Source organism: Amblyomma mixtum, chromosome 6 (assembly GCF_055824585.1).
Source record: "Amblyomma mixtum isolate Tamu chromosome 6, ASM5582458v1, whole genome shotgun sequence".
Classification (NCBI taxonomy): Eukaryota; Metazoa; Arthropoda; class Arachnida; order Ixodida; family Ixodidae; genus Amblyomma; species Amblyomma mixtum.
Genome location: NC_143017.1, coordinates 112,777,496 through 112,803,991, shown reverse-complemented (window position 1 = coordinate 112,803,991; position 26,496 = coordinate 112,777,496). Strand labels below are relative to the sequence as shown.

At 45.9% G+C, this 26,496-nt stretch overlaps 1 protein-coding gene across 1 annotated transcript; it reads right to left on the bottom strand.

Moving 5' to 3' along the window:
* Nucleotides 1–1,293: 1,293 nt before the first annotated feature.
* LOC149340063 (acetylcholinesterase-like) lies at nucleotides 1,294–21,011 on the bottom strand. Its single transcript, XM_089551046.1, has 2 exons — nucleotides 20,910–21,011; nucleotides 1,294–2,794 (listed from the first exon to the last, which is right to left on the bottom strand). Exon 2 carries the CDS (start codon nucleotides 2,770–2,772, stop codon nucleotides 1,294–1,296), a length of 1,479 nt encoding a protein of 492 aa, XP_089407172.1. The 5' UTR covers nucleotides 2,773–2,794; nucleotides 20,910–21,011.
* Nucleotides 21,012–26,496: the final 5,485 nt, after the last annotated feature.

The following is a 26,496-nucleotide window of genomic DNA, read 5'->3' as shown; positions in this document are numbered from 1 at the left end:
CGAAAACGCTTTTGTAATGTTTCTTTATGAACAATCCAGAGGCATCAGAGTCTTGCTCTTATAATTTCGCCTCATAATTACCTTTTCATAGGCTATTTTATTCGCGCTTGGGAATTGTATGGTTATAAATATGAGCGGATCTTCACTGCAGACTAAGGTTTCATCCGACAATAGAAGAGCGTTCCGTATCCCAACCCTGCTTGGCCCTTACCACGGTGCATTCTTGGGAGCCTATACTGGCACACTCATACGTCGCTCATGGCTCTGGACAGCAAAGTTTTTGAAAAGCAGACGAATGCAGGAGCTTTTTCTACTACATACTGCCACACTGGTACTAGTTCTATTAAAGTAGCCTAAGAATGGTACGCTTACACCTGTCAATTAATAACAGCATGAATGTTAAACTTGTTAAAAGGACTCAACCACGGAATTTTCGCATGGTTAAAATCTCATACTTTGTGTGAAGAAGAGTCCGCTAGCTTTTTATAATCTTGACGAGAGCATTGTCTTTGCACAAGATTACTCCATAAAAAATTTCTCGTCGCTCTACTTACCAGCAACGCGAGTTTCAGAAAGCTTCGGCAGTACACACGGCATAATCTATGCGCGTACGTGGTTTTGACACGATGTCGATGGCACGTACGTATATTTGTCTGCACGTACGTATATTTGTCTGCACGTACGTATATTTGTCTGCACGTACTACTGAATTTCGCCGAGCCCTGCTCATCTGTTCGCAACGCAACATCGCGTTCATTACGTAGTGTCTGCGTCAGCAAATTTCGGTACCTCCGTGGCATCTGGGGCCCTTGGTGTCGCTCACTGTGTTTTAGCCTTACTCAAGTGGTTTGTACTTTCTGGAGCCACACATCAGCACAACGAAAGATGGGCCGCAGAACAACATGGAGCTCCAAAAAGGAAAATGAAGAAGGGGTGATCGATGGGCGGTGCTTTCTCTCTCCAGTGCCCTCTCCACCTTCATAGAGCCGTGGAGCGATAAAGCCGAAAATTGTTGCTTTCGCAGACGCTTGGCGCCGACTAATCGGCAACGCTTACGCCTCCTCTTGTTCCCTATCCCCTCCCAGCCCTTTCCTTTCCATTCGTTCTGTGAATGTCGACATTGCCCGTCGTGCCTCACGCGGTGCTGACAGCGTGTCACTATTTCTTTTTCGCTTCGCCCATTCTAAAGTACGTGGACAGCGACATCACTACGCCATGATCTCATTAAATGAGGCATTACCAGAGTTTGTCATAGAAATATATTAACGTGCCGAAAATGATTGGAAAGAATACTCACCCGTCACGAGCGAATGAGACTAGCATGTCCATAGCGTAGGTACTCAGCTGTCGGTCTTCTTCAGAGTAGTTAACGTTGTCCAAGAATGGAATTCCAAAGAAGTACGGAATGTCCTCCATGTGAACGACATCCATCCATTTTGGTAGCCTCGACTTTTGGGATCGGTGCGCGAACACGAAACCGTAGACCGCACCTTTACGATTCGAGTTGCCTTCGCTGAAAATCTTGGTGGGGCAGTAGAAGTTCTGCTTCCCAACAAAGTCCGCTGCCCTATCTCTCAGTACTTCCTTCGTTTTAGAAGGGCTGTCCTCCAAATAGGCCAAGCCTAAAGGGACGACATTTTCTTTAAGCCAGTTCCGAATGATCTCCTTTATAGCGGCTACAAACTTCTTGTAATCGTACCCGCTAACATCATCGCGAGCAAGGGCTTCAGGTTGCATGACAAAAGGAAAAGCGCCCTCATTTGCACAAACTGAAACCAGCGAATCTACAACACGGTAAAACCCCTTTTCAGCGGCAATGGTCGGTAAATACGGAACATACTCGGTGTTGAAGGTTGGGAAAAAACCCAGAACTTTTGGCATTGTTACGTTTTCCGTGGCGTCGATTATCTCTTCAGCTGATCTGGTCCGAAGACACTCTACGACTTTGTCAGGGTGGTTTGTGAGGTCTTGAAAGGAGTTCGCACAACCGAGAGCTGCAGCAACGGCGTTGCCCTTGGCGATACTCTCAAACACTGACTCGACGTTGGAGTTTGTAGTCTGCGTTCCGCTCATGGAGAAATAGCGGCGGAACAGGCCCCGGCCGAAGGGCGAAATCAGGTGGAGGTGAATGTTCATGGACCCAGAGCTCTCTCCAAACACAGTTACAAGCTCCGGGTCTCCGCCGAAAGCCCTTATGTTTTTCTGCACCCACTGCATGACCAGCAGCTGATCCCAGAGGGCCATGTTTCCCGGGGATGCTTTGTTGTTCGCATCAAGATATCCGAAGGCGCCGTTACGGAAGTTGCAAGACACAACAACCACGTTGTTTAGTGCAGGCAGCACGGCTCCATTGTATCTGGTTTCGTAAGCTGACCCCAGCTTAAAAATCCCTCCGTGAAACCACAGCAGGACAGGGAACTTTGTCTTTCCTGACGCTTTAGGCGTCCACACGTTCAGGTACAGGCAGTCTTCAGAGAGTTTAGTTGGAATGTAAAAAATCAAGGGGACTCGAGGTTGCATGCAGGAGTCTTTAACGCTGGTTGCATCGTAGACTCCATCCCATGGAGGTATTGGTTGCGGCTTGAGAAACCGTAGCTCTCCGACGGGTGGCTTTGCGTATGGTATACCTAGGAATACATCAACGTTCTTCCCAAGAACCGTTTCACTTCGCCCACGAACACGACCATGGGTTGTGGAGACGACCGCTGCATCTTGTGGTAAGGCGCAAGAAAGGAGTACTGCCAAGATGAATGAGTGCTTCCGGGTTGCCATGGTCCTTCTTTATTTACAGCATCTGCATGTAAAAATCATCATTATGTTGGCTATAGATCGGTAGAACAGCCAAAAAGTGATATATGAGGGCACCTGTACAATTTCTCTCCAATTAAGTCGTCTTGATTTCAGTACTAAATGCGTTAAATGATGCTACATCTTTGAAGGAAAAATCGCAGGGCATATATATTTTATGTGGTTGGGCGCATCCTGCGCGGTTTTAAAGAAGGACAGCTCAACATTAAGACGGAAACTCCTACGGCGTGTGCAGTGACGCAATATACTTAGGCTACCAACAATGGTCAGTTGCTTTATTGCGGCAAACACAGAAATCAGCATGACTATCTAAACAGGTGACGCTTTTTTAGCGGTGCGTCCAGCAAGGCCAGCGGAGTACAGTATTTTTTGTTCAGGGACGGAGTGAAACCTACCGACAATCACTCTCAAGCGCCTCCTGCATACGGCAGCGGTTATTTCAAAAGCACACACGGTTACTCGAGGACTTAGGATTCAGAAACGATTCACTAAGGTGGCAGGTTTTCTTCGCCTGAATCGGAATGTGCAAGTCTACAGCAGTGAATTATGTGCGCTGGTCAGTAGCGTTCAATTCCAAGAATCGCCTTTCAGATAACTTTAAGAGTATAATTTGCCGAAAATTCCTATACCGAGCTTTAAGGGGATATTAAGAAGCGCATTTTATCGTTTTTTTTTTCACATTGTTTAAACTTTCCAACTGCTGAACAGAAAAACTGGCCAGAAATAGATATTTTGGGGTCTAATTAAGGAAATATTTGTTTACGGCATCGAACATCACTGGCACTTGTCTGTAATCGTCAATATGCACTGAACCACAACAAACGTCCTCACTACCATGTCGTTTAGGATGCATCACTGAAAAGGTTTTGCCCCTTCAACAGTGCGTTTGCGTTTCTATAATCGCAACCTTGCCCCCGCAAAAATGGATGCTAATTATGGTTTATGGTCTAGGAAGCTTAACGTCTCATAGCAACTCAGGCTATGAGGGACGCCGTAGTGAAGGGCTGCGAAAATTTCGACAACCTGTGGTTCTTTAACGTCCACTGACATCGCACAATACATGGGATGCTGATTATGACTGCCAGTATTATACATAAGGGTACGATGGGTTATTTGCCGACTACTTAATTTGCTGTTTCACAGGTCTTGATTGTTCGACCGCTGCACAAGTACAGACTGTTTTAAAAGGCTGTGATCAATAATAATAATCATAATAATAATAATAATAATAACAATAATAATAATAATAATAATAATAATAATAATAATAATAATAATAATAATAATAATAATAATAATAATAATAATAATAATAGTGATTATTTATGTCGCGGAGTAGCGCTGGGGTGTGGGGGGAGGAAAGGGAGGAGAGCTCTGCCTGGTATCATTCAGTGCTACGTACACTGTTAAGAGGGAAGCTAAACAGATAGATGACTGTTGACGACCTGTGTCATGGTGCACTAAAATTATCCTATTCCTGGCTGCAATTATGATGGCCAGATATGCCCCTCACAGCGTGTCTGTACCTATTAGCGGACGGGTCACATTCCTGATGTACGAATGCTATTGAAGCGGGTAGACGACGACGACAATGAGCGATGGAACGAGTGGGAGGAGACGAAGACGACAACGAAGTTCTGACTGTGTTCTCGGTGCCGTTCGCAGCTGTTCTTTTCTATACGTTAATATCTGTAAATATATTCTTTCCCGCGACATATTTGGTGGAGGTGCGGATTTCCCCTACGCCTACCGATGACGGAGCTCCGCAGCGGCCGCCAGTTGCCTTCGCTAATCATGACCCAAGACGCCTCCCAGCAAACCTCAGTACCGGCCATGCCATCACTCGTTCTTTCTCCCCCTCGTGACCCTGGGACATTTTCTGGCACCGAAAGCATTGACGTCGAAGACTGGATCCACATGTACGAACGCGTGAGTACCTACAACCGCTGGGATCCGACCCTTATGCTCGCAAATGTCATCTTCTATCTAAAAGACACCGCTCGGGTCTGGTATGAGACCCACGAAGACGATTTGACCAGCCGGGACGTGTGCAAAGAGAAACTGTGCGAACTGTTTGGACGGCCGCTCGGCTGAACGCTTGCCGTTAAGAGGGACCTTGCCTCCCGAGGTCACATTTCTACGGAGTCCTATGTGTCGTACATTCAGGACATGTGGGCCCTCTGCCACAAAGTTGACCCCAACTTGCCCGAGTCTGACAAAGTGGGCCACTTGTTGAAGGGAATCGCCGGCGATGCCTTCAACTTGCTCGTATACAAGAACTTCACTGCCGTCGACGGAATTATTAAGGAATGTCGACGCCTCGAGCAAGCCAAAAGCAGACGCACTACCCAGCCGTACACACGCCTCCCCAGCATGACTGCGACTTCCTCATGTGAAGACCTACGGCACCGGGAAACTCCAGCGCCGCCAGAAAATGTGACCCGCATCATCCGACGCGAGCTTGGAAGCTATGTCCCCTGCCCCCTGCATCTACGTGATGGTGACACGTAATTTAGAGAAGATGGTCAACAAATATGGACTGCGAATGGTTTTCATCGCCCCCAGAAATTGGCTAGCACATGCGGTAGAAGGACAGGCGAAAGAAAAACCCCCAAAGGCTACTCTAAGGAGCACTCAAGGCCGTATATACATCGTTTCAACCGGGGTCCTATACCGGGTGTTTCGCCTGAGATGTTCTGCAATTATTAGAAATAGACTTTTCGGTTATAAGAGCGCATTTTTCTTCATAGCACTGACAGCAATGTAACGCATCAGAAAACGGATAAGCCTTGCGAATCAATGGGCTGCTTAACTAATACCGACTAAATAACATTTATTACAGTCAGACTGTTCGGGTAAAGGCTTTTGTAACAACATAATGCACCTCGAACTATGTGCTTCTTTGAAAATTTGAAAGGGTTCTGAAAGGAACACAGCTGTACAGATGAAACGAAACAGGCGCAGTATTACGAAGTGGAAAATGTGGTATGGATAAGGTACTAAATATAGACTGTCGTTGGTAATGTGAAAAGACTAACCAAAAACAGTCAGCACGGTCCTAAAGAAATGCACTGGATATTGAGGAGAGAAACAGTAGTCAGAAACGGCACAAAATAATTTAAGCCTAAAGTTTTATTAATTACCACAAGTTAAGGTGAGATATCAACAAACTAACAGACTGAGTCTGCAACCATTACAGTTGGTGATAAGAGTTAATGGAGAATACCTAAGTAATTTGTGATTCACTGATGACTCGGCCTTACTAAGTCACTCAGGAGCTGAACTGCAAATCATGATAAATGAATTAGAAAGGCAGAGCAAAATGGTGGCTCAAAAAATTAATATGCAGAAAATCAAAGTTACTATGAACAGCGTCACAAGGGAAGAGCGGTTCAGAATTGGCAGCGAGGTGCTGGAAATGGTGAAGTAATACGTCTACCTAGGGTAGGTAGTGACCGCTGATGCGGATCATGAGAGGGGAATAACTAGAAGACTAAGTATGGGTTGGAATGCATTTGGCAGGCTCTCTCAGATCATGAATGGCAGTTTATCAGTATCCCTCAAGAGAAAAAGAGAAAGGTATATAACAGGTGTATTTTACCGGTACTCACCTAAGGGGAAGAAACGGGGAGGCTAAGCAAAAATTTCACCCTAAGAACAAAGCAGCGAGCTATGGAAAGAAAAATTATAGGTGTAAAGCTAAGAGACCGTAAGCAGACAGAGTGGGTGAGGGAACAAACGCGGTTTAATGACAACCTAGTCAAAATCATGAAAAATAAACGGGCTTGGGCAGCGAATGTAATGAGAAAACAAGATAACAGCTGGTGGTTAGGGGTAACACAGTGGATTCCAAGAGAAGCAAGCGTAGCAGGGGGCAGCAGTAAGTTAGGTGCGTGGATGAGATTAAGTTTGCGTCTATATGGTGGTCGCAGCTGGCAAAGGACAGGTTTAATTGGAGAGACATGAGAAAGGTCTTTTTCCCTGCAGTCGGCGTAGTCAGGCTGCTGCTGCTCCTGATGGGGTGATGACGATGATGACAGACTCAGGATACGGCAAGAAAGAAGTTCAGTGACACAGGCCCTTTCTAATGCCGCGGAACAATCTTTGCGATTGGTGAGAGAGTGCTGAGAAATCCTTTCCGCCGTAGCTCTGGATCTATTTTACGAGTCAACTATGACACCGCAATGCGAAGAAAGTTTAGCTAAATGTTTCGTACTTACAGTCTGGTAAAAGCATACACTCGTAAGTGATGACAGGTTCAATTTTCGATGCTCTTTCGACCAGAGCGACTTTAAACGCTGCTGTTTTTCACGTCTCTTTTTCCGATGGCTGTGTCATGTCTGCTGTTGCTCAGTATGAAGCTTTGCGCCCCGAGCCCTAAGGCCCCTGACACGGTGGTTTTCAAACCCTTTGGCTCCATATGTGCTTTGCATCTGCGGTAAACGTCATTGGGTAGAGTGAAGCATATAATGTTTCAATCAAATTGCTTTTTAGCATTGAACCCACTGTGTCATAGTACACACAAGATAGCTCTGCGTTCCGGGCCGTAGTACAATTGCAAAGTGACATATTAAATTGGTTTGGAAACATTCCATTTTGAATTTTGCCGGCTAACTGCATGCGTACAGGACGCCAGACCTCTCGTTTCTCTTACCTGTCAGGTCAGTACGCCAGCTGCTCTTCCAACTGGCAAAAGCAGCGAGTGATTAAGCCTAAGTTTTGAGTTCAGAAGTTATACAGAACATGGCTGCTTGCATATATGTGCAGCCTCCAATGGCACTCCGGAGCGTAGTCGTTGCTTGCCTAATATCAAAAAGCTCAGCGCTTTACACAGACCTCATGGTAGATTTGTAGATATTTCACATGTCATGACAGCATTGTTGGTTACTAGGCGTTCCTTTTTAATATAGTAGGGCAGCGGATTAATTTCGATCAGCTAAGATCTTTCAGCGTGCGCCTGAATGTCTGTAGACTGGACTTTTTGCGTTTCACATCCATCGCAATGAAGCCAGCATTGATGGAATCAAACCCATGCCCTCCGGCCAAACAATATAATGTCATTGCGGCTTAGCCACCACGACGGGTGTGCACCATGGAACTGCGGGATAAAGCGAGACCCAGAACAGTGTTATGCGTTGCGCAATTGCATTGAAATCTTGAGAATTTGCCGACCCAGTTCGGCGTGATTTAAAGATGTTCCAAAGCAGTGTTACTTTCAGTGGAAAAAGTTTTCACGCGCCCTTATTTCCTCTGTTCTGGAAGCAGTTGGATACGTTCGCAGCATACAGAGGGTATCCTCGACTTTCAGCTTCGGTGTGCTTAATTTGTTACCTGACACTGTGGCCCAGTATTGTTTCCAGCCCACTGGTCCGACAGCTGTAGCAAGCGCGTTTGTTTTTCGCTCCCAGCTGGTAGAACGCGTATTACCTTGAGCCGCAAAGAGCTTTGTGCTCCCGATATTAAGCGACGCGTCTGTTGCCGGGGAAAGTGCTGTTCTGCGCTGTGACAATTTTGAGGTATGCTTTTGGTGATTCTGAGTTTTCATTTTTTTTTATAGCGTCAGCGTTAGAGGGTCTGTGTCGAGAACAAGTGTTTGTCTACTGAGACCGTCAAGGAACGATTAAATAAACATAAACTAAGCAGAAATAAGCTTGCAGACAGTGAGATTCTAATTTACAACCTTTGGGTTCGTAAGCGAGCTACGCCACCATAATGAATGTCGTGGGAGGAGAAAATATCTTTACGTGGGGACGGTGACGCCTGCCGTGGGAACGGAGGCTCCCGGCGCCCCAGTGGTGAGACCAGGGCCATCGCCACTACGCATACGCGGGTCACGCGCCCCTGTTCCCAAGCTTGGCGCCACGCGCTGAAACGGAAGTCAGTACAACAAAGAGTAAATAAATGAAACACTGTAAGAAAGCGTGTGTGGATATCTATGCAGTCGCAGCGAGTCCGTGATCACACATTTCCGTCGGATCAACCGATCAATCTTCTGTGAATTTTACATCTTCATGTAACTGACGGGCGGTATAGCGCATTAATTCTTCAGACGTACTCCTCTACTGCTCTTTGAGCCATTCGTGTGAATTTTCAGGTCAAGTTGGCGCTATATTATGTTTCTACCAGTGAAACTCGCTTAGCACGGACGTGCTCGACGCCTATAGCGCATCTCCCCGTGCTTTGTCTGACTCGGCTTATAGCAAGGTGGATGAGCAACCTTGCGCCTGTCTGCTGTACCGACGGACGAAAATATTGGATGCAATTAACCCGCTTTTAGACTCGCGACGTTCTTGAAATAGCATCGGCATACCTGTTCATGCAGTTTTGCCACCGCAAAGGACTAACACCAATGGTGGGAGCGGTTTAACTTCCCGAAATGGAACACGAGGCTATACATTAGTTGAGATGTTTCAATGCTGCAGACAGAAGCGCTTCATTTAAGAGCGACAAATCCTAACCATAGACCACCACTGCACCCATAAACTTTTAAGTTATTGTTAACTTTTTATCACGTGTGTGTGTGTGTGTGTGTGTGTGTGTGTGTGTGTGTGTGTGTGTGTGTGTGTGTGTGTGTGTGTGTGTGTGTGCGTGTGTGTGTGTGTGTGTGTGTGTGCGTGTGCGTGTGCGTGTGCGTGCGTGTGTGCGTGTGTGCGTGTGTGCGTGTGTGCGTGTGTACGTGTGCGTGTGTGCGTGTGTGTGCGCGTGTGTGTGCGCGTGTGTGTGCGTGTGCGTGTGCGTGTGTGCGTGTGCGTGTGCGTGTGCGTGCGCGTGCGTGCGTGCGTGTGTGCGTGCGTGTGTGCGAGTGTGTGTGCGTGTGTGTGCGCGTGTGTGTGTGCGCGCGTGCGCGTGTGTGCGTGCGTGCGTGCGCATGCGCCCGCATGCCGAAAACTTATTACAGCACTCCATCAGCTATTGTACTGTCCTTTGGCATCGCGCTACAAGGACAGAACGTAGTTGAGCAATACAGCTATACCGGCAAATGCCCCCCACCGCAGCACGTTTGTGACAGACTGCGTTCTTTGTTTTTTGCTTGAGCTCTGACGGCACAGCACGTGGGGCACGTGTGTCGCCAGCACTAATTGCAAAATAAACGGAAAAAATGCTATTGAGGCAATGAAAGGCTAAGTAACTGCGTCACTTTTCGGCCGACAGCACGACCGCACCGTGAAGGAAGAAAGGAATGTGGGAAAGAAGAAAATGGTGCCGCAGTGGAAGGCTCGGGAATAATTTCGAACATGTGGGGATCTTTAATGTGCATTCGCATCGCAGAGCACACGGCGAATTTCGCGTTTCGCCTCTATCGAACCGAGGCCAGCGTGCACTCATTGTAAGAAGACAGGAAGTAGATATACTTCTAAGTGCGCATACGAGACACATGGCGAAACCAAAATGAATTTTTGAAACCTTCTGAAAATGTGCCTTAATTTAACGGGATCGCGGGATCGAAACTAGACCGTGAGAGCGGCCCCTAATCGATGCCAGCGTAATGACGCTGCACAGTTGTGCAGCGAGATGCCAACGAACGATGAACAACATCCAGAGGTCTAAGCTAATCAGGAGCTCTCCACAACTTCTTTCAATTCCATCTTCCCACTCCCTTAAGGCGCGGCTTAAGTGTTCATCGAGGGTGACAGAATTATTGCACCCTACCAGCAATGCTTTCTGGGCACCGAGACGGTGCATCTCAGAATTGCGCAAAAAAAAAAACGAACAATAGAAGACAGACGAAACCAGAAAAAGACACCGCTGCCTAACAACTCTCTTATTCTGAAATGAAACGACACACACTATATTATAAGCGCAACGTAAGGGTAACAGTAGCGACCTGGCGGGCTTATGAGGGTTATGAAATGAAGCTGTGGAGCTGTTAAGTGAAGCTGTTTTCACAGGTCTTTGGCTTAATTCCTCCATCATTTTGATAGAGCTTAACAAAAAAAAAACACTTACGAAATAGCTTATTTGGGAGCCAGTAAATGATTCTACATCTTTTACAGTCATGCGTGAAACCTTACTTTAGTTTCGTAATTGCAGCGCGGTAATTTTACAGTATTTGGATTCTATTTTCTTGTCTGTGTGAAACTTTCAATACACTCAAGCTCGCGCACTAAACGCAGCGATAGCCATGCACGTGGAAGTGTGCATATTGCGCAGACTTGGCGCATCACTCCTATCCTAGAAAGTCGTGTGCTGGGTAGTGCTGCTGTTTGATTACACACCTTTCATCTCTCAGCTAGAGTGCTTGTCAAGCAGGGTATCTTTCCTTGGAAGGGTGGCGTCAAGTGTCTTCGAAGGGATCAAGTTCTCTCCATATCGAACACGGTTCTTGCTTCAAAGGTGATAACAGCCTGCACTGTGTGACAACGCATGCGTCTGCACCCAGCTACAGGACTCACTCCCATTGTTTTCACATGAAGTCATGCTATGATCTATGGAACATTTTTTGCGCCTTTGATTGCACACTGCAAGAAAGCTGTTCAAGATACAATTTTTGTGCTGTTCTTTGAACAGGACCACATTTTACTTTCAGTTTGTCACTGGAATGTGTGACGACCGATGAGGCTTATTAGTAGAATAGGGATTTTTCTGGTGCTGTAGTTCACGACACAGAAAGCCTCCAAGAGACTTTTTTTCTACCATCTACAATCTGGCTAGATGCGCTTTAACGCTATTTGCGTGTGTGCGTGCATGCGTCTGCGTACGTGCCCGTGTGCGTGCGTGCGTCCTTCCGTCCGTCCGTTCGTCCGTCTGCGATGTCTGTTAAAGTGAGCACTCCACGACGTGCTTACAGCTTCAGTGAGGTATATTCACATGCTCAAAACATAGTGGATGTGTATGCCAGCATTTACCACATCTTGCTGAGGTTGCAGTCTCTTTTTGTAGGCTACTGTTCATACGACTACAGGTTCATAATGAGTTATTTGTGTGTGTCCACACAGCGAACGAGGGTTTTTCTCTTGGCATTTCGAGCCTCTGCATGCACTTTTTACTGCTGCAGCTCTTAAATGCTACGTGTAGTGATTCTAGCTTTCCTCCAGGCAAAAAGTGAGGCAACTGTTTAATGTCTGTTACCTGCCGAACTTGTATGCATGAAAGACAAGGCCACTGGCCGCCTTTTCGACGTTTCACTGCGTTAGGCCTCACTTTCACCGACCTAGTTACCTCTGCCTTGCTTCGTGGCTGCTGCTAAAACTGTTAGGCGAATTAGACGAAAATCCCAGACAATCTGTTCCCTCTCTGCAGCTTTGTTGTGACTGGGGCATCAGTGGACGCGTTGCCATCCTTAGGTTTAACACATGCAACTACTCCCTTTGCCACTTCGTGAACTGGGCAGTATTTATGCGAACGTACACCACATCTCACTTCTGCTATATGTGACAACTGGTCTTTCTCCCGGAGTAATTTTCCTCTGTGACCCTAATGTGTGCAGGCTTTGACCACTTTTATTCTGTGGCAGAAGCAAATGGCTCACCACTGCCACAGCCATCACATGTCCTGCAGCGATCATGAAGTTTTCTTGCATATCAAAAACAAATTTGTTTGTAGTGACACTGTGCAGCAACAAAGTCTATTCCGAAATTTTGCTCGAGCTTGAAAAAAAAATTGGCAGCAAACAAGTTTATTTTTAAGAGCAAGCTAATTTTTGTAGGCTTTAAATTTTATGCAGAAGCACTTGGAATGCACGTCCGTTCCACCAACACATTGGAGTTTTTTTCTCCAGCTGTATTGCTGCTGATTTGTTTAATCAATATTATGCACCAGTTTCATTGCACCAGTTTCACTTATATCTATCCTGACCTCCAATTTAGCCTCTAGTTTACCCAGTACTCGGACCTTCCCTCGCTATTAACTGTATCAGTGCATCCAATGTCAAAGAAGGAACAGCGCTCGTGTTGTCAACTATTCCTTATTGTGTCCCGTTTACCGCTAAATTAACTTCAGTGCTTCTCATGGTTGCAGTACACATTTCTCTGCCAATACACAGCGGCACAACAATGGCGCTAGTATGTATATATCTGAACAATACCTCGATGAAAAGTGGGAAAAGTGGGACAGTTCTTCATATTTGATATCACTTTCTGGTTTCCAAGGTTCAAGTTAGCTGTCCCCTATTGTAATGAATTGTACAGCCATAGTCAAAAGTCTTCAGGCCACAAGGTCTGCTGTTGATCCTTGATCCAAGAAGTGCGGCACTCCCAGTATCCTAAAAGTTCAAATTCAAATTTTTATTTTTTAGCATCAACAATGATGTTACAGAACTCGTGATGCAACGGGGTGCTAGCAAAAAGCCTGTAACGGCTTGACAAAGGCTAGCACCCCGTTCACAAAGCAATACAGCAGGGGACAAAAAAAAGTGATAGCGATATAAAGAAAAGCAATATATATATATATGGCGACGGCTTTACATACTCATAAAAACATGTTAAGTGATAGGGCTAACATTGCGGGTTCATAATTGAAAGTGATAATGTCTTGGAGGTGACTTGGAGGTGTTATCAGAAGAGTTAAGAGCATTTGGTAGTGTGTACATCAGCATTTGGCGGCCATAGTTAGTACGGGTGTGAGGAATCTTCCATGTCTGACTGCTTCGTGTGCTATATGCTTTCGCAAACGGAGACAGGGTCGCAAGGTTTTCAAGGAAAGGGTCATTATTTAGATGAAAGGCATGATGACGTTTTAACAGAAGTGCATTGAACAGGTTTGGTAATGGTTGTAATCTAAGGTCATCAAAAAGAGGTTTTGTGTGGGCGTCATTGGGTTCATTTGAAATAATTCTTACAGCTTTTTTCTGCAGTCGATAGATTTTGGACAAGTTTGTGTACGTTGTGGTGCCCCATATCAAGTAGCAATACGATAATGTGGATGTGAAAAGGGAGTTATACAAAAGCAATTTAATGTGCTTAGGAAGAAAGTTACGAAAACGTGCAAGAATACCAACTATTCGAGATAGTTTGGAGTGAACGAGGTCAGTATGTGCGTTCCACTGCATATTCTCATGAAAAAGGACACCTACGGTTTTTATTACTGGTACCACCTCTATGACTGAAAGACCAAGTTGCAGGACAATATTTGAATTAACTGGTTTATTTTTAGGGCGAAAAAGAACTGATTTTGTCTTCGAGACGTTTATAGTTAAGGAATTATTTAGACACCAAGTGTTCAATACATCAAGCACTGCATTCGCTTTCTTTACAAGCAGGGGTAAACTGTGATGGGAGAAAAATAAGCTTGTGTCATCGGCATAAATAATAAATGATGTATTTAAATCTATGTTAACAAGGTCATTAATGTATAGGTTGAAAAGTAGTGGCCCGAGAATACTTCCCTGCGGAACGCCATGTAGCAATGGTTTGAAGCTGGAGCAAGAGTTACTTATGTGCACCCTTTGTTGGCGGTATTGTAGGTAGGATTTAATAAGAGAAAGGAAACAGCCTCTGAAACCATAATATTCCAATTTTGTTAATAGTGTAACGTGATTTATTTTGTCAAATGCCTTTGAATAGTCTATGAAAATTCCAAGTGAATACAATTGGTGTTCAAAGGCGTTAAGAATGATTTCTTTTTGCACTAGCAAGGCGCTTTCTGTAGAGCGTTTTTTGGTGAACCCAAACTGATGCGGTGTCATAATCTGATGCTTGGTTAAAAATGAGCTCATTCGTACATGTATTAGCTTCTCAACGACCTTGGAGAATACAGGGAGTATTGAAATTGGCCTGTAGTTAGACATGTTACATTTCTCACCACCTTTAAATATGGCAGTAACTTTGGCCACTTGGAGCCGGCGAGGAAATTGGCCGCATGAAAATATTTGATTAATGATGTACTCTAAAACAGGGGCTATAATAGTAGCAACATGTTTAAGTGGCCGAATCTCCAAACCATCTACATCAGTACTGGTAGTATTGTTTAGAGATAAGATTGTAGACACAACGTCATCTGCAGTTACCGGGAATAAAAATGTAGTCTCTTCTGTTGGTTGGTGCATAAAATTCATGCAGCTTGGGTCATGATGACTATTTCCCACAGATGTGAAGAAATCATTAAAAGCTTTAGCTAATTCTTCTCCTGCAAGAGTTGTGCCATTCATACTTATCTCCATCGGGCTATCAATTGCACCAGTGTGCCGATTTAGGAGTGTGTTTAATCTTTTCCAAATTATTTCCGGAGTTTGCTTCGTGTCCTGCATGAAAAGGTTTTCAAAGTACTCTTTTTTAATTCTCCGTAATAGGTTGTTTGTCCTATTTCTGTGTTTTTTGAAGTCACCTAAATCGTTTTCGTTTCTGGATTTTAAAAACTTTTGATAAAGAACATTTTTCAGCTTTATAGCTTTGACACATTCAGCTGTAATCCAAGGTTTGCGTGCTTTGCGTGGCCGGTTACGAGTTTTGAAGGGAAAGCAATCATTATATACCTTTATAAATTTGTCTATGAAGATGTTATAAGCCTCCTCCGCATCAGCGCTTGAAAGAACACTCTCCCATGATATCCCTAAAACTAAATTATAAAAAGACCCCAGGGTATCTTCATTTATCTCCCGGAATGTACTTACAGTCGGTCTCGCGTCTTTTAATTGGAACTTTTTATGACTAAGCACTAAATATATAGGTAAATGGTCACTAATGTGTGTTCGAAGAACACCTGAGCTGATGGGCACATTTGTAGCATTGGTGATAAAAATGTCAATGAGTGTAGATGTATCCCGCTCTATACGAGTTGGTTGTTCTATAAGATTAATAAAAGCATTAGTTTCTAAAGTGCAGCACAATTCTTCACTTTGTGGGGACGAGTGTAGGAGGTCAATGTTCAAGTCTCCACCTAGAATTAGTTTGTAGGCGTTTTCGTTGATCCAACCTAAGAAAGTGTCGAGAAATGAAAGAAAAGCTCTATTGCTACCTTTGGGCGGACGGTATGCCACAGAAAAAATGGTCATATTACATTGCAAAGTTAGCATTTCATAATCATCAGTTATTACAGAAAAAATGTCAACAATGTCGCATACAAATGTATCTTTCACTAATAACATTACGCCGCCGCCTGTCTTACCACTTCGATTCAAGTGGTAGGTTCGATAGCCGTGCACACGAAGCCCTTCCGAGTCATCCCGGTACCAGGTTTCTGTTATCATCACTGCATCAAACTTAAAACCGTCAAAAAGTGTTGTTATTTCGTCTTGTTTGTTTCTGGCTGACTGAGCATTTATGTGTAAGCAAGAAATGTTGTACTTCTCTGGAAAGAGCGGCAAGGTTGATACTTGTGGTGCCATCTGGTATACGATTAAGCGTGCTAAACAATCTTTTCAAGGTCACTGCTGCTCGTTATCTGAAGAACTCCGGATTTATCGGTTTTACGGGCAAATATTTTTCCACCTTTCGTCCACGCATACAGCCAGCTCATCTCTTTTTTCCTTGCCACTGTCATACCGAGCAGCTTTTTTAACTGCGGACAGAGATGCTCGTTTACGTAGATGGGCGTTGTTTCTGAAAGGCCGACGTCGGTAGCTGATAGACGCATTTTCCGCGCATTTTCCAACACAGCATCCCGTTTAGACCTGTTGTGGAATTGTATAATAATGTGTGGGAAAGGGGCATCTCTGGCAGGAACACGATGACAAATATCGATGTCGCTTTCTTCTATCGGCTCGCCTACTGCTTCACCAAGTTTCGCAAGGACATCTGTTAGCTTTTCATCGGAAGAGTTGGGGACATTTTTCAGTTCAATGTTTTTGTTACGTGAATACTGCTCAAGGGCAGTTGTTCTCTTCTCATGTTGAACAGCCAGTGTTTTAAGCTCCTCTTGCTCAGCCACTAGAATTTCATTCTGAGCCTTCAGTTCATTATTTTCTACCTCGAGGGCCTTGAAAAGCTAGTAGAAGGGTTTTCCCTACATTACAGAAGTTCAAAGCATGGTCGGTGCCTTCAATACTTCAATACTTCATCACGCTGCTAAAAAACGAAACCTGTAGCCGGAAGTCTTCATGTGGGGACATCCATTCACTGTATCACCGCAATTTCTGCTGATCTCTTTGTTTTAACTGTGCACTGTAAGGTGCTCTGAACATATTTTATTTTGTGTGGAACGTTGTACTTTGTTTTTTAATTATCCTGAGCACATCCTATGAGATGCAGAGAAGAAAAAACCCACCTAAAGCATTGAAAGCCTGTGGTTACCCTCTGTGGTTAGATTTCATTCTGTGCGTCCTGGACACTTTTGTCCTATAGTACCTTAGCCGGAACACTAGATTTCGGCAATGCTGCCTTTAAAATATTTTGGTGTGGGCCACATCAGCACTGAGTCTTTTGCCTCTTTTCTCTTTTATCTTAAGCTTGTGGTTCTCCTGCTCTGTTCCGGCCTCCATTGATGCGATCTCTGGCTGTATTAAATTCAAAGAAGTTGCTGCCAGTTCTATCGGTTCGCCAAATCCTGTTTTCAATGGCTCCAGGCCTTCAGAGTATGGAAATAAAATGATTTCCTCCTTGCCTATAGTGCCCGTAAGTTTAGAGTCACGTTTGTTCTCCTTGAGCTCTTTGGATTCAGGTGCGACTTAGTTCTCTCTTTAAACACTGTGTACAAAACCAGCTGGAGTGCCTTGCCCCAAAACACATGTTCAGGCTTTGTGTGACATGTACCAGTTAATGAGTGCGCAGACATAAACATTCCATAAAAAAAAAACTCTGCCTCTCCCGTAACCGAGAGTAGAGTAAGCATGAAATGTTTACGGGCATAATGTGAAGCGCGCGCAGACACGACGAGACGCAGGCCTGACAAGAATGTATATGCAGCGCGTTCGAAACTGTCCGAAGTGCGTAGAGGCGAAAGCGTTTTCAGCACCACTTTGCGTATGTGACACTGGTCAACGTAACGTTGACACTGGTGATGTTAGCACTGGATTACGTCACACATAATTCATGACGAAGTAATGACAAATTACTGATTAGTGTGTAATGACTGATTAATGACTAAATACTAATAAACTGCTAATTAATGACGCTTAAGCTTCGCCTTTAGGAGTGGAACGCGACAGCGTGTTGTAGCGCTGCCAGGCAGTCCGCGGAACGCCACCATCCGTGCGGCGTGATGCCTCGTCCTTTGAACACGACGCTTTTTGAGGAAAGGAAATTACGCAGTAATTCTCTGCCATCTCGGTGGACACCCGAGCCGCACCTTACAGGAAGGTAGGAACGCCACCACCCATTCGGCGCGATGCCTTGCCCTTTGAACGCAACGTTTTTTGAGGAGAGGAAATGGAGCAGTAATTCTCTGTCATCGCGGTGGACACCCGAACTGCACCGTAAAGCATTTCATGCTTGAATATTGTGGCATGTATGTGCTTTTTGCACGCGTTATTAGAAATCGAAAATTATAATTCCGTGCATTATCAAACGACAGCTCGACTGATATCTTGATAAACATTGAGAAGGCACTAGCAGCAGTTATTTTTTGTGACTCGTTTGGAGACCAACCGGCGCTTGCATGCCGGTCGCGTAGGAGGGCTTAGAGAGTCTCGTTAAATCTCGTTAAGTCTCGTACGGTGCCCGGATGTTCTCGTTTCAGTGCCCGGATGAGTGGATCTCGGTCTCGGGGTGACGTCACCACACTGCCGACAACGGGAGCTAAAAGCATTTCATGCTTAAAATTGCTTTCATCACACAAATAAAGCCGCTGTCACGGCTCAGTGGCAATGGTCCTCGGCTGCTGACCCGAAGAAAGCGGGTTCAATCCCTGCCACAGCGGTCGCAATTCGATGGAGATGAAATGCTAGAGGCCCGTCTACTGTGCGATCTCAGTGCAGATTAGGATTGTGGTGGAAATTACCCGGAGCACTGCACTACGGCGTCCCTCATAGCATGGGTCGCTTTGCGACGCAAACCCCTTAAACCAAGCAAATGAAGCAAGTATCTTGCACTCTGCAGGCATCTCACTGTAGTATGGTGTCACCAGCCATCCTCACACCCTACCTCTAGGTTCCTCCACTGCCCCACTGTGGAATAGAAGGTAAAGGCACTTTTTCTGTACAAGGCCCCTCCACCCTTCCTTATATTATTCCCCTCTTTCTTACAAGGAACCTTGTTGTACAGTACTTGATCAGGTATTGAAAGGAGCTGCCTGATGTAATGGTAGGTTCACAATTGTTATCTGGAAGCGGAGAGACTGCAAGGTGCTGCCTGACCCGTGTCGTTTGTGAGGACAGCAGGGGAGGTGAGGCTGTCTGTGGGTGCAGAAGACATTTTTTTTTTTCCCTCACACATTGTTGTGCACACTTGCGTCACAGGTGCAGTGCAGCTACCTATTTTTGGTTTTGGTAAGGGCTACGCGTTCACTTCAAACAAAGTTGATAAAATTATTGCCTTTCCACGAAGGAAAAAGCGAGCAAAATTACTGAGAGCATTTGTTATTTTTATAAAGTAATGTATGTGCCACGTATACCACACAGTGCATGTGACCCGCTTTCAGTTAAAGTTTTCCGAGGTATGCATGCAGGCTCACTGCATATTCTCTCTTCACAAAGCAAAAGATGAGTGCACCACAACATGCTGTGTGGTTACGCTCCGTGCAAATTACCTTGTCAGGAGACAATTCGCTGTGCATACCATTGTTTTTCATTAATGACAGAAAAGAATCTCCCTACTCGTTTTGCATTTTAGATTTATGAGAATAGTATAAGCACTCGGAGCTTGTCGTTGACGAGATGTGCTCTGATATTTCGCGTTTTGCAGTTTCTTTTCGTGCGCGGATGCATGAAAACTTGACCAACAACCGAGTCTGGTGTAAAAGGTTGCCTAAAATTCACACACCGGCTTGCTTTGCGCAGCATGCATTTCAACACAAAACACGCTGTTTCCTGAGGGAGAACCACTGCGTGGAGGCCTTCCACGCACACGTACACACACACACTGCTCGGCTCCACCCCACTCCCCGCGCTCTACACTGCTTGAAGCCGATAGGTAGCGATTGGAAGCTTTAGCACTCTTGCTGACCAGAAGGCAGCTAGCGCGACGCTTAGAAACAGTCGGTTTCCGCAGTCACTTGCCAATACTAATGATACGTACAGAATGCGAGTGTTCTCCTAGGACAGGGACAACCTGTCCTGCGCGGATTGGGCCCTGCTTTCTATGCAGTCATCAAACAAATCTACGGCATGGCCAATTTGAAGTGCGCGCCATATAGTGAAGAGATATTTCAAAGCATTAGAACGATATACGTTCGTTTCCAATTATTTGAAACATGCTCTATGTTTCGTTCAGCGAATCGAACATGGGAATATTCAGTTAGCATTTGAATGTTTCTAAATTTTGCAAATCCTTAATATATATATAAGTTGAACCCTTTCTCAGTTGAAGACACCATTGCTTTCGCAGATGGAGTACAGATACTGTTTTGCGCGCAAACCAGCTGAGATGCAGAAATGTTAGCGTGCAAGCTTCGGTGCTGCGTCACCAAGTATATCGCCTCTTACGTATATAGAGTTTATTACCAGCTGCTTGAAACCTTTCTTCGCCCCCGTCGCGGTGACTCAGTGGCTACGGCATTCGACTGCTGAGGCAAGATCGCGGAATATAATTCAGGCCGAGGCGGCTGCACATGGCGAAATGCAAGCACGCCCGTGTGCTCTGCGGTGTAAATGCAGTGTAATGCACTGTAAACGACCCCGGAGGTGGTCGAAATTGATCGGGAGCCTCCGCTTGGATGGCTCCATTACGAACGGGCAGCTCCACGAGGGTGAGCCTCACATACTACCTGTCTGCGCAAATGTACAAATTGCGGAGACCGCAAATGTAAAGGTTCCAAGAACACCGCATACACGCCAGCAGTGCTGCGTGACCAAGAATCCTTCAGTGAACGAGGGGGAACGGACTAAGGACGAGGCACCTCACACTTCCTGCAGTTTACATTGCATCCCATTAAAGATTCAACTTATACCTTCTACACAAGGGGAGTAGTGGCTGAGGCTCTGTTCCCTTCCAGTGAAAGCTGTACGAGGCTCCCCGCCCCCTGAGAACATCTCGGGCCTAAAAAGCTATCAGCCACGAACGACGGAAACGAACCTCACGGTACAGCTACCTACTATACTGTACAGCTACTCACGACGACTGCGCTGCGCTTACCGTTCAGTTAGTAGTGATGCCCACCGCCGGCACACGAGAGCGAACCCCAAGGGGGAAATTTTGAAGAGCTGCGCCGATCACCGCGTCCCCGCAGGCTCCATCGAAATATGGCTGCCGCTACCAAGGCCACGCGCTGCTGGATGCGCGTTGATGATGATGATGATGATGTCCTCGGGCTGAATGGCACATACCCACGGCGGGGGATTGGCCAGGGTGCATAGCGGATGCGCGTTACAGCGTTCTTCATTGTTTTTTTTTTTTGTCCCGTCGTCGTCTTCAGGCGCTTTTTTCCACCACGTGTGTTCGTCCCTCGCATTGCATGTTGACTGTCCCACTTTAGGCATTTTTTATCGCTCCTTCCTTCACATTTGAGCCTTGCTCACTTGATATGGCCTTGTTCACTTCAGCAGCGGGACAGTAAATGAGATCGCGGATAACCTCGCAAAGGCTTCCTAGGCGGCCCCGTGTTGCCCATCATCCCGGCTACAGCGTATATCACAGCATCTAGGTTCCGGCGACGAGTGTTATCAAGCGCGCAAGACACAGCACTTTTAACATCGGCGGAATATCAGCATCTGAAATATTAAGGCGAAAGCCTTTAATGCCTCATCGTTGTAAGCAGCAGTTGTCGACAGAAAATGTCACGCTTTTCAATTGGTCGAAACGGCCGTGACGTCACAGTGCGCGAATTTCAAACGGGGTTAATTCTACTTTGCCTAGTAACCATGCAACCAATGGAAGGGATCGTATAGTGATGCTCCAAGTGGGACTGAGCTTAGTTAATTGCTTAATTACCGAATTAGCCTAATTAACTTTTCTAGTCAGGCCATATAAATAAATAAAACAGAATAGGAAACTGGTGGAGCTCGGGAATCGAACACCGGTCTTCGGCGTGCGAGACGAGCATGCTATCCACTCCGCCATGCCAGCTCGACGGTTTCGAATGAACAAAGGCGCGTCTAGTGAATACGGTGTCTTCGCTCACTCCCATCCTCCTCCCTTCCCTTCCGGAGAGGTTGTGTCCACCGAGATATGAGAGACAGATACATTTCCTTTCCTCAAAAACCAATTTACCGACGAGCGAGGCGTAGAACTGAATGGGCAATGGCGTTCTATGGACGTCGCGTTCCACTCTTAGAGGCGAAGCTTAACATCTTAACCACACATCAGTGACCACAATTTAGGTAAAAAAGTGCCCCCTGAATTTTGACTGGTGTTCACCGAGATATGTGAGACAGTTACTGCGTAAATTTCCTTTCCTCAAATACAATTTTCATTTCCTTCATTACGGGCCCTCTTTGTCTTCTTTCACTCCCACTTCCTCCCTCCCTCTACAGTGCGGTTCAGGTGTCCACCGAGATGACGGAGAATTACTGCGCCATTTCCTTTGAGTTCAAAGGGCAAGGCATCACGCCGAACGGGTGGTGGCGTTCCGTGGACTCCCTGGCAGCGCTACAACACGCTGTCGCGTTCCACTCCTAAAGGCGAAGCTTAAGCGTCATTAATTAGCAGTTAATTAGTATTCAGGCATTAATCAGTAATTAATCATTAATTATTAATTTGTCATCACTTAGTAATTAGTACTCAATTATATGTGACGCCACCAGTGCCACAGAAGCAGCGAAAGTGGTTCGGAAAACGCTTTCGCCTCTATGCACTTCAGACAATCAAAGTGCCCCCTGAATTTTTTCCTGGAGCAGGAAAATTTGTCAATCTCGCCAGCTAGAAGTATCTTTGACGTGGTTGCGCTGCCGTATCCCCCCTCTAAATTTCTATCTGCAGAGGTCTGGTTTGGCGTTATCTCCGCTCTGTGCATTTTGCCGTGAGCCTGAATCTATCGATCATTTTTGGCTCCATTGTCGTCGTTTCACCTCTTTGAGAAGAATACTGCTGGAGTTTCCCTTACAACATCTTGACCTTAGTTTGAACAGCCCACTCTTGCTATCATTTGGCGCCACCACACTTGGGTTCAGCGACAGGTCTGTTTGTGACGTTCAAAATTTCTTAGTGAAATCTCGTCGACTGCCTTGCTAAAGCTTACAGTATTTTCTTTTTTATGCTTTATTATATTTCAATTTTTTTTTCTCTCTCTCTCCAATCCAAGCTCCTACCTTTTTTCACTCCCTGCCCTCCTTGGGGTAGACTCCGCCGCTGTTGCTCTCCCGTGTGCTTTTCTTTTGCCTTTACTATGTAAAGGTGAATAGAAACCTTTACCTCCCGATTCCTGGCCGATCCTCCAGTGTGGGTATGTGCCATCCTTTCAAAGGCTAAAAACAACAACAGCTACCTTGACTGGCAGGCTTCGTTACTCGTTACCACACTACCACGAGCGCCATGCTCGTGACAGAAATGTGGCTGTGGCTGAACTCAGCTGAGCTAGGATATGCAGAGCGAATGCTCTGTTACGCTTGCTTATACAAGTTTTGGCTTTGGTTCATCTTTATTGCTTTAAGACTTCAGCGAGAGCAAATCATGTGATGCATCACGTGCCACAATTGCAAGAGCGAGCGTCCAGAGCGGCGGTCGGTGTAGCGGCGAGCGTGACTGCCAAGCACAAGAGCAAATCACGTGACACAACACATGCCACAACTGGCGAAGAGGAGCGGCCGAGCACCAGCCAGCGCAATTGCAGACGCGACTGCCAAGTGCCCAGCTGTGGCGACAAAGGTGAAGATGAAGATCAAGGTACCTGCCACATGCGATTTTGGACATGCGGCGCGCCTCCCGTTAGAGGCCAGATCTAAGAGCCAGATGACCTTCAGGCTCAGCATGGAGTAGAGCTTTTTGCTCTAAATTACTCAATTAAAACTTAGAGTGCTGGTGACATGCTTAAATCATAGTCTATTGGTCGCAAACGTCTGGGTGCGTGGTCACCACAGGGATCTGAAATGGCTGAGCACCGTTTCTTTCAAGAGCGCCTGCACATCGAGAGGGTCTTTCCTTGAAGCATTATCAGACATCGCCTCACCAAGTACCATCGCTGCGTGGCAACAGCAGCGTGGCAACAGCACTCAAGAAGCTTGTACGCAACAAAACTGTCTGTCGCCTACGAGCTGAAAACTAGGGTCGTTGACAGCAGCTGCTTCCTGTTATGTTCCTCTAATGAACCCGCGGAGGAAGAGAAAACAACTTCAATGAGACGAGAATAATCTTTACTACTCTCGCATCCCAGACAGCTCCGATTGGTCCAGAAGCCCTCTGGCCTCCGATTCCCGGTTGGCCCTATTGACCAGTCGCCGCAGTTCGCTTAGCTAGCGGTCATCACGGCATCCTCCCAGGAAATGCTGATGAGGCACAGGATAGGGGACACTTCCGAACAAATTTACTGGACATACACATTAGTAAATAAACAGGAATAGGCTATGCCCTCTACTTACCTTACACCTTTTGTAGTTGTGAGCCGCGATGGCTCAGTGGTTAAGGTACTTACTGCTGAGCACGAGGACGCAGGTTCGATCCCGGCCGCGGCTGCCGCGTTTCGATGGAAGCGAAACACAAGGCACATGTGTACTGCGCGATCTGAGTGCGCATTAACAAACCGCACGCGGTCGAAATTGGTTCGGATCTCTCCACTATGGCGTCCCACATAGCAAATGCCGATTTGGGACGGTAAACCCCATGTACATTACCGTACCACACCTCACTACACCACACCACATCGCATCACACCATACCATACCATGCCGTGATGTTTTTTTCAGAAGCTTCTAAAATCCTGCAGAAAACAATTTTAAGGCGAAAGCCTTTAATGGCTCATGCTCGCGGTGTTCGTCCATGCTCGCGGTGACCGTCCGTGCGCTGGAATCGTGCCAACTGTTGGCTCTCCTCCGCGCAGCGGCGCAACCTCCTCCCCTCCTTAGCAAACGGCGCGCCGGTGGGGGGCGCAGCTGTGCATAGCAACCGTGACGTCACACAGTAGCGTTAGAACGAGCGCGCGAGTGTTGGCAGTGGCAGCTGCACCGCCGCTCCTTCGCCAGACGTCTCGTTGCACTCGAGTGAGTGAGACGCATGGCTCCGAAGGGACCCAGTGATTCCGCGCCAAGCGGATCGGGGAAGCGGCAGTGGGTTGACCCCAAGGCTTTCGCCAAGCACACTTTAGAATTTCGAAAGTGTCTTCGGTAATTTTCCTATGCCTTGAGCTTGGCACATGAGAGTCTTAGATGCTTACGCGTTACTAAAGCTCACACAACAGAAACACCATACCGTATCATACAATACCATACCATAACGTACAACACCATACCATACCATGCCATACCATCCCCGATTCCATACCATACGATAGCATATTGGTAATGCCATGTTTTCTTGTGTAATTCTCAAAAGGCAAGCAATGAGCTCTGAGCATGCACCAGAAAAAGTTGTTTGCAAATTAACTTGCATTCTGTCCCTAAAAATGCTACATAAGTTAGCAACCGTGTACAGAATGACCTTGTCACGTCATTGCACGCTTCGATGATTGCCTCCACTGTTGGGTGCTTTAAAAGGCCGGCAGTATTTTTATATGCGACGAAAGGGGTCACTGCAATCGCCCGAGAAACTGTTAATTGGGTTTCGGCACTTTCGTGAAGAAAAAGCATACTAGTGGAAGTGTGTTCTACGCTGGAAAGACTTATCGTTGTTTACAGCAGCGCATTATCTTCTGCCGTGGAGCGTGTCTTCGGTAGTTTTGAAGTTCGCTGAGCTGGAATTGCTTGCTTCGACAGTGCGCCCACAGTGCGTCCACATTTTTTATGGGACGAGCGCACACTCCTCCTTTGAACTGTCTGTGGAGTGGAAAAAGGAACCAAATACAATTTGAATCGTTCTTTCGGTTCTCTTTTGACTCCTATATATATCGCGATGCCATCGGTATCGTTTCGAAGGATCCCCATGAGGACTACAGTTTTGTGTTGGGTTCGTTTCTTTTTTTTACATGTGCTAACTGTATATATTTTGCATATGAAAGTTCTGTTTTATGGCCTCCCAATGCTTTGAGTAGTATTACAGAAGGACTTTAGGGGTGCAGTAACCCTTTTCTTCGATAACCATCTTTTTACTGTTTTTTATTTATTATCAAACCACTATTTGCACAGTAAGACCGGTATGAAACGGAAACAGCGCGTGTCGACAAAACAAAATATTTTACATGTCTACTTTGCACTGCAGTACATAATTAGGCTGACTCATGTTTCTGGGCAAAAGGTCTAGCGAAGTACATATTCATGAGCCCGTTCTCAAGGATTTCCTCGCAGCAAAGCAGAAGAGTAAGGCATATGCATTTTCGCGTTTCATTCCGGCCTGACTGCACACTTTGTTCTCCTGTCCTATCCCTTTCAGTTGCCTGCGAAAATTGTCTACAGAAGATTATTTCTTGTAGAAATAGGTGCACGTAAATAATGTGGGTTGGTTATACTGCACATACGAGTATGTATTTTCACAAAATTTATGCGCTGAACCTGGTTGTGCATACAAATTTTTTTTGAAACAAGAAGCTTTTTCCTCCTTTTTCTTCCTTTTTCGGCACCGTGTGCAATGGGAGACCTTAGGGCGTTATCATGAGCTCTGGACCCCCTCATGGAGAGTTCTGCGCGCGTCTATAGCTATG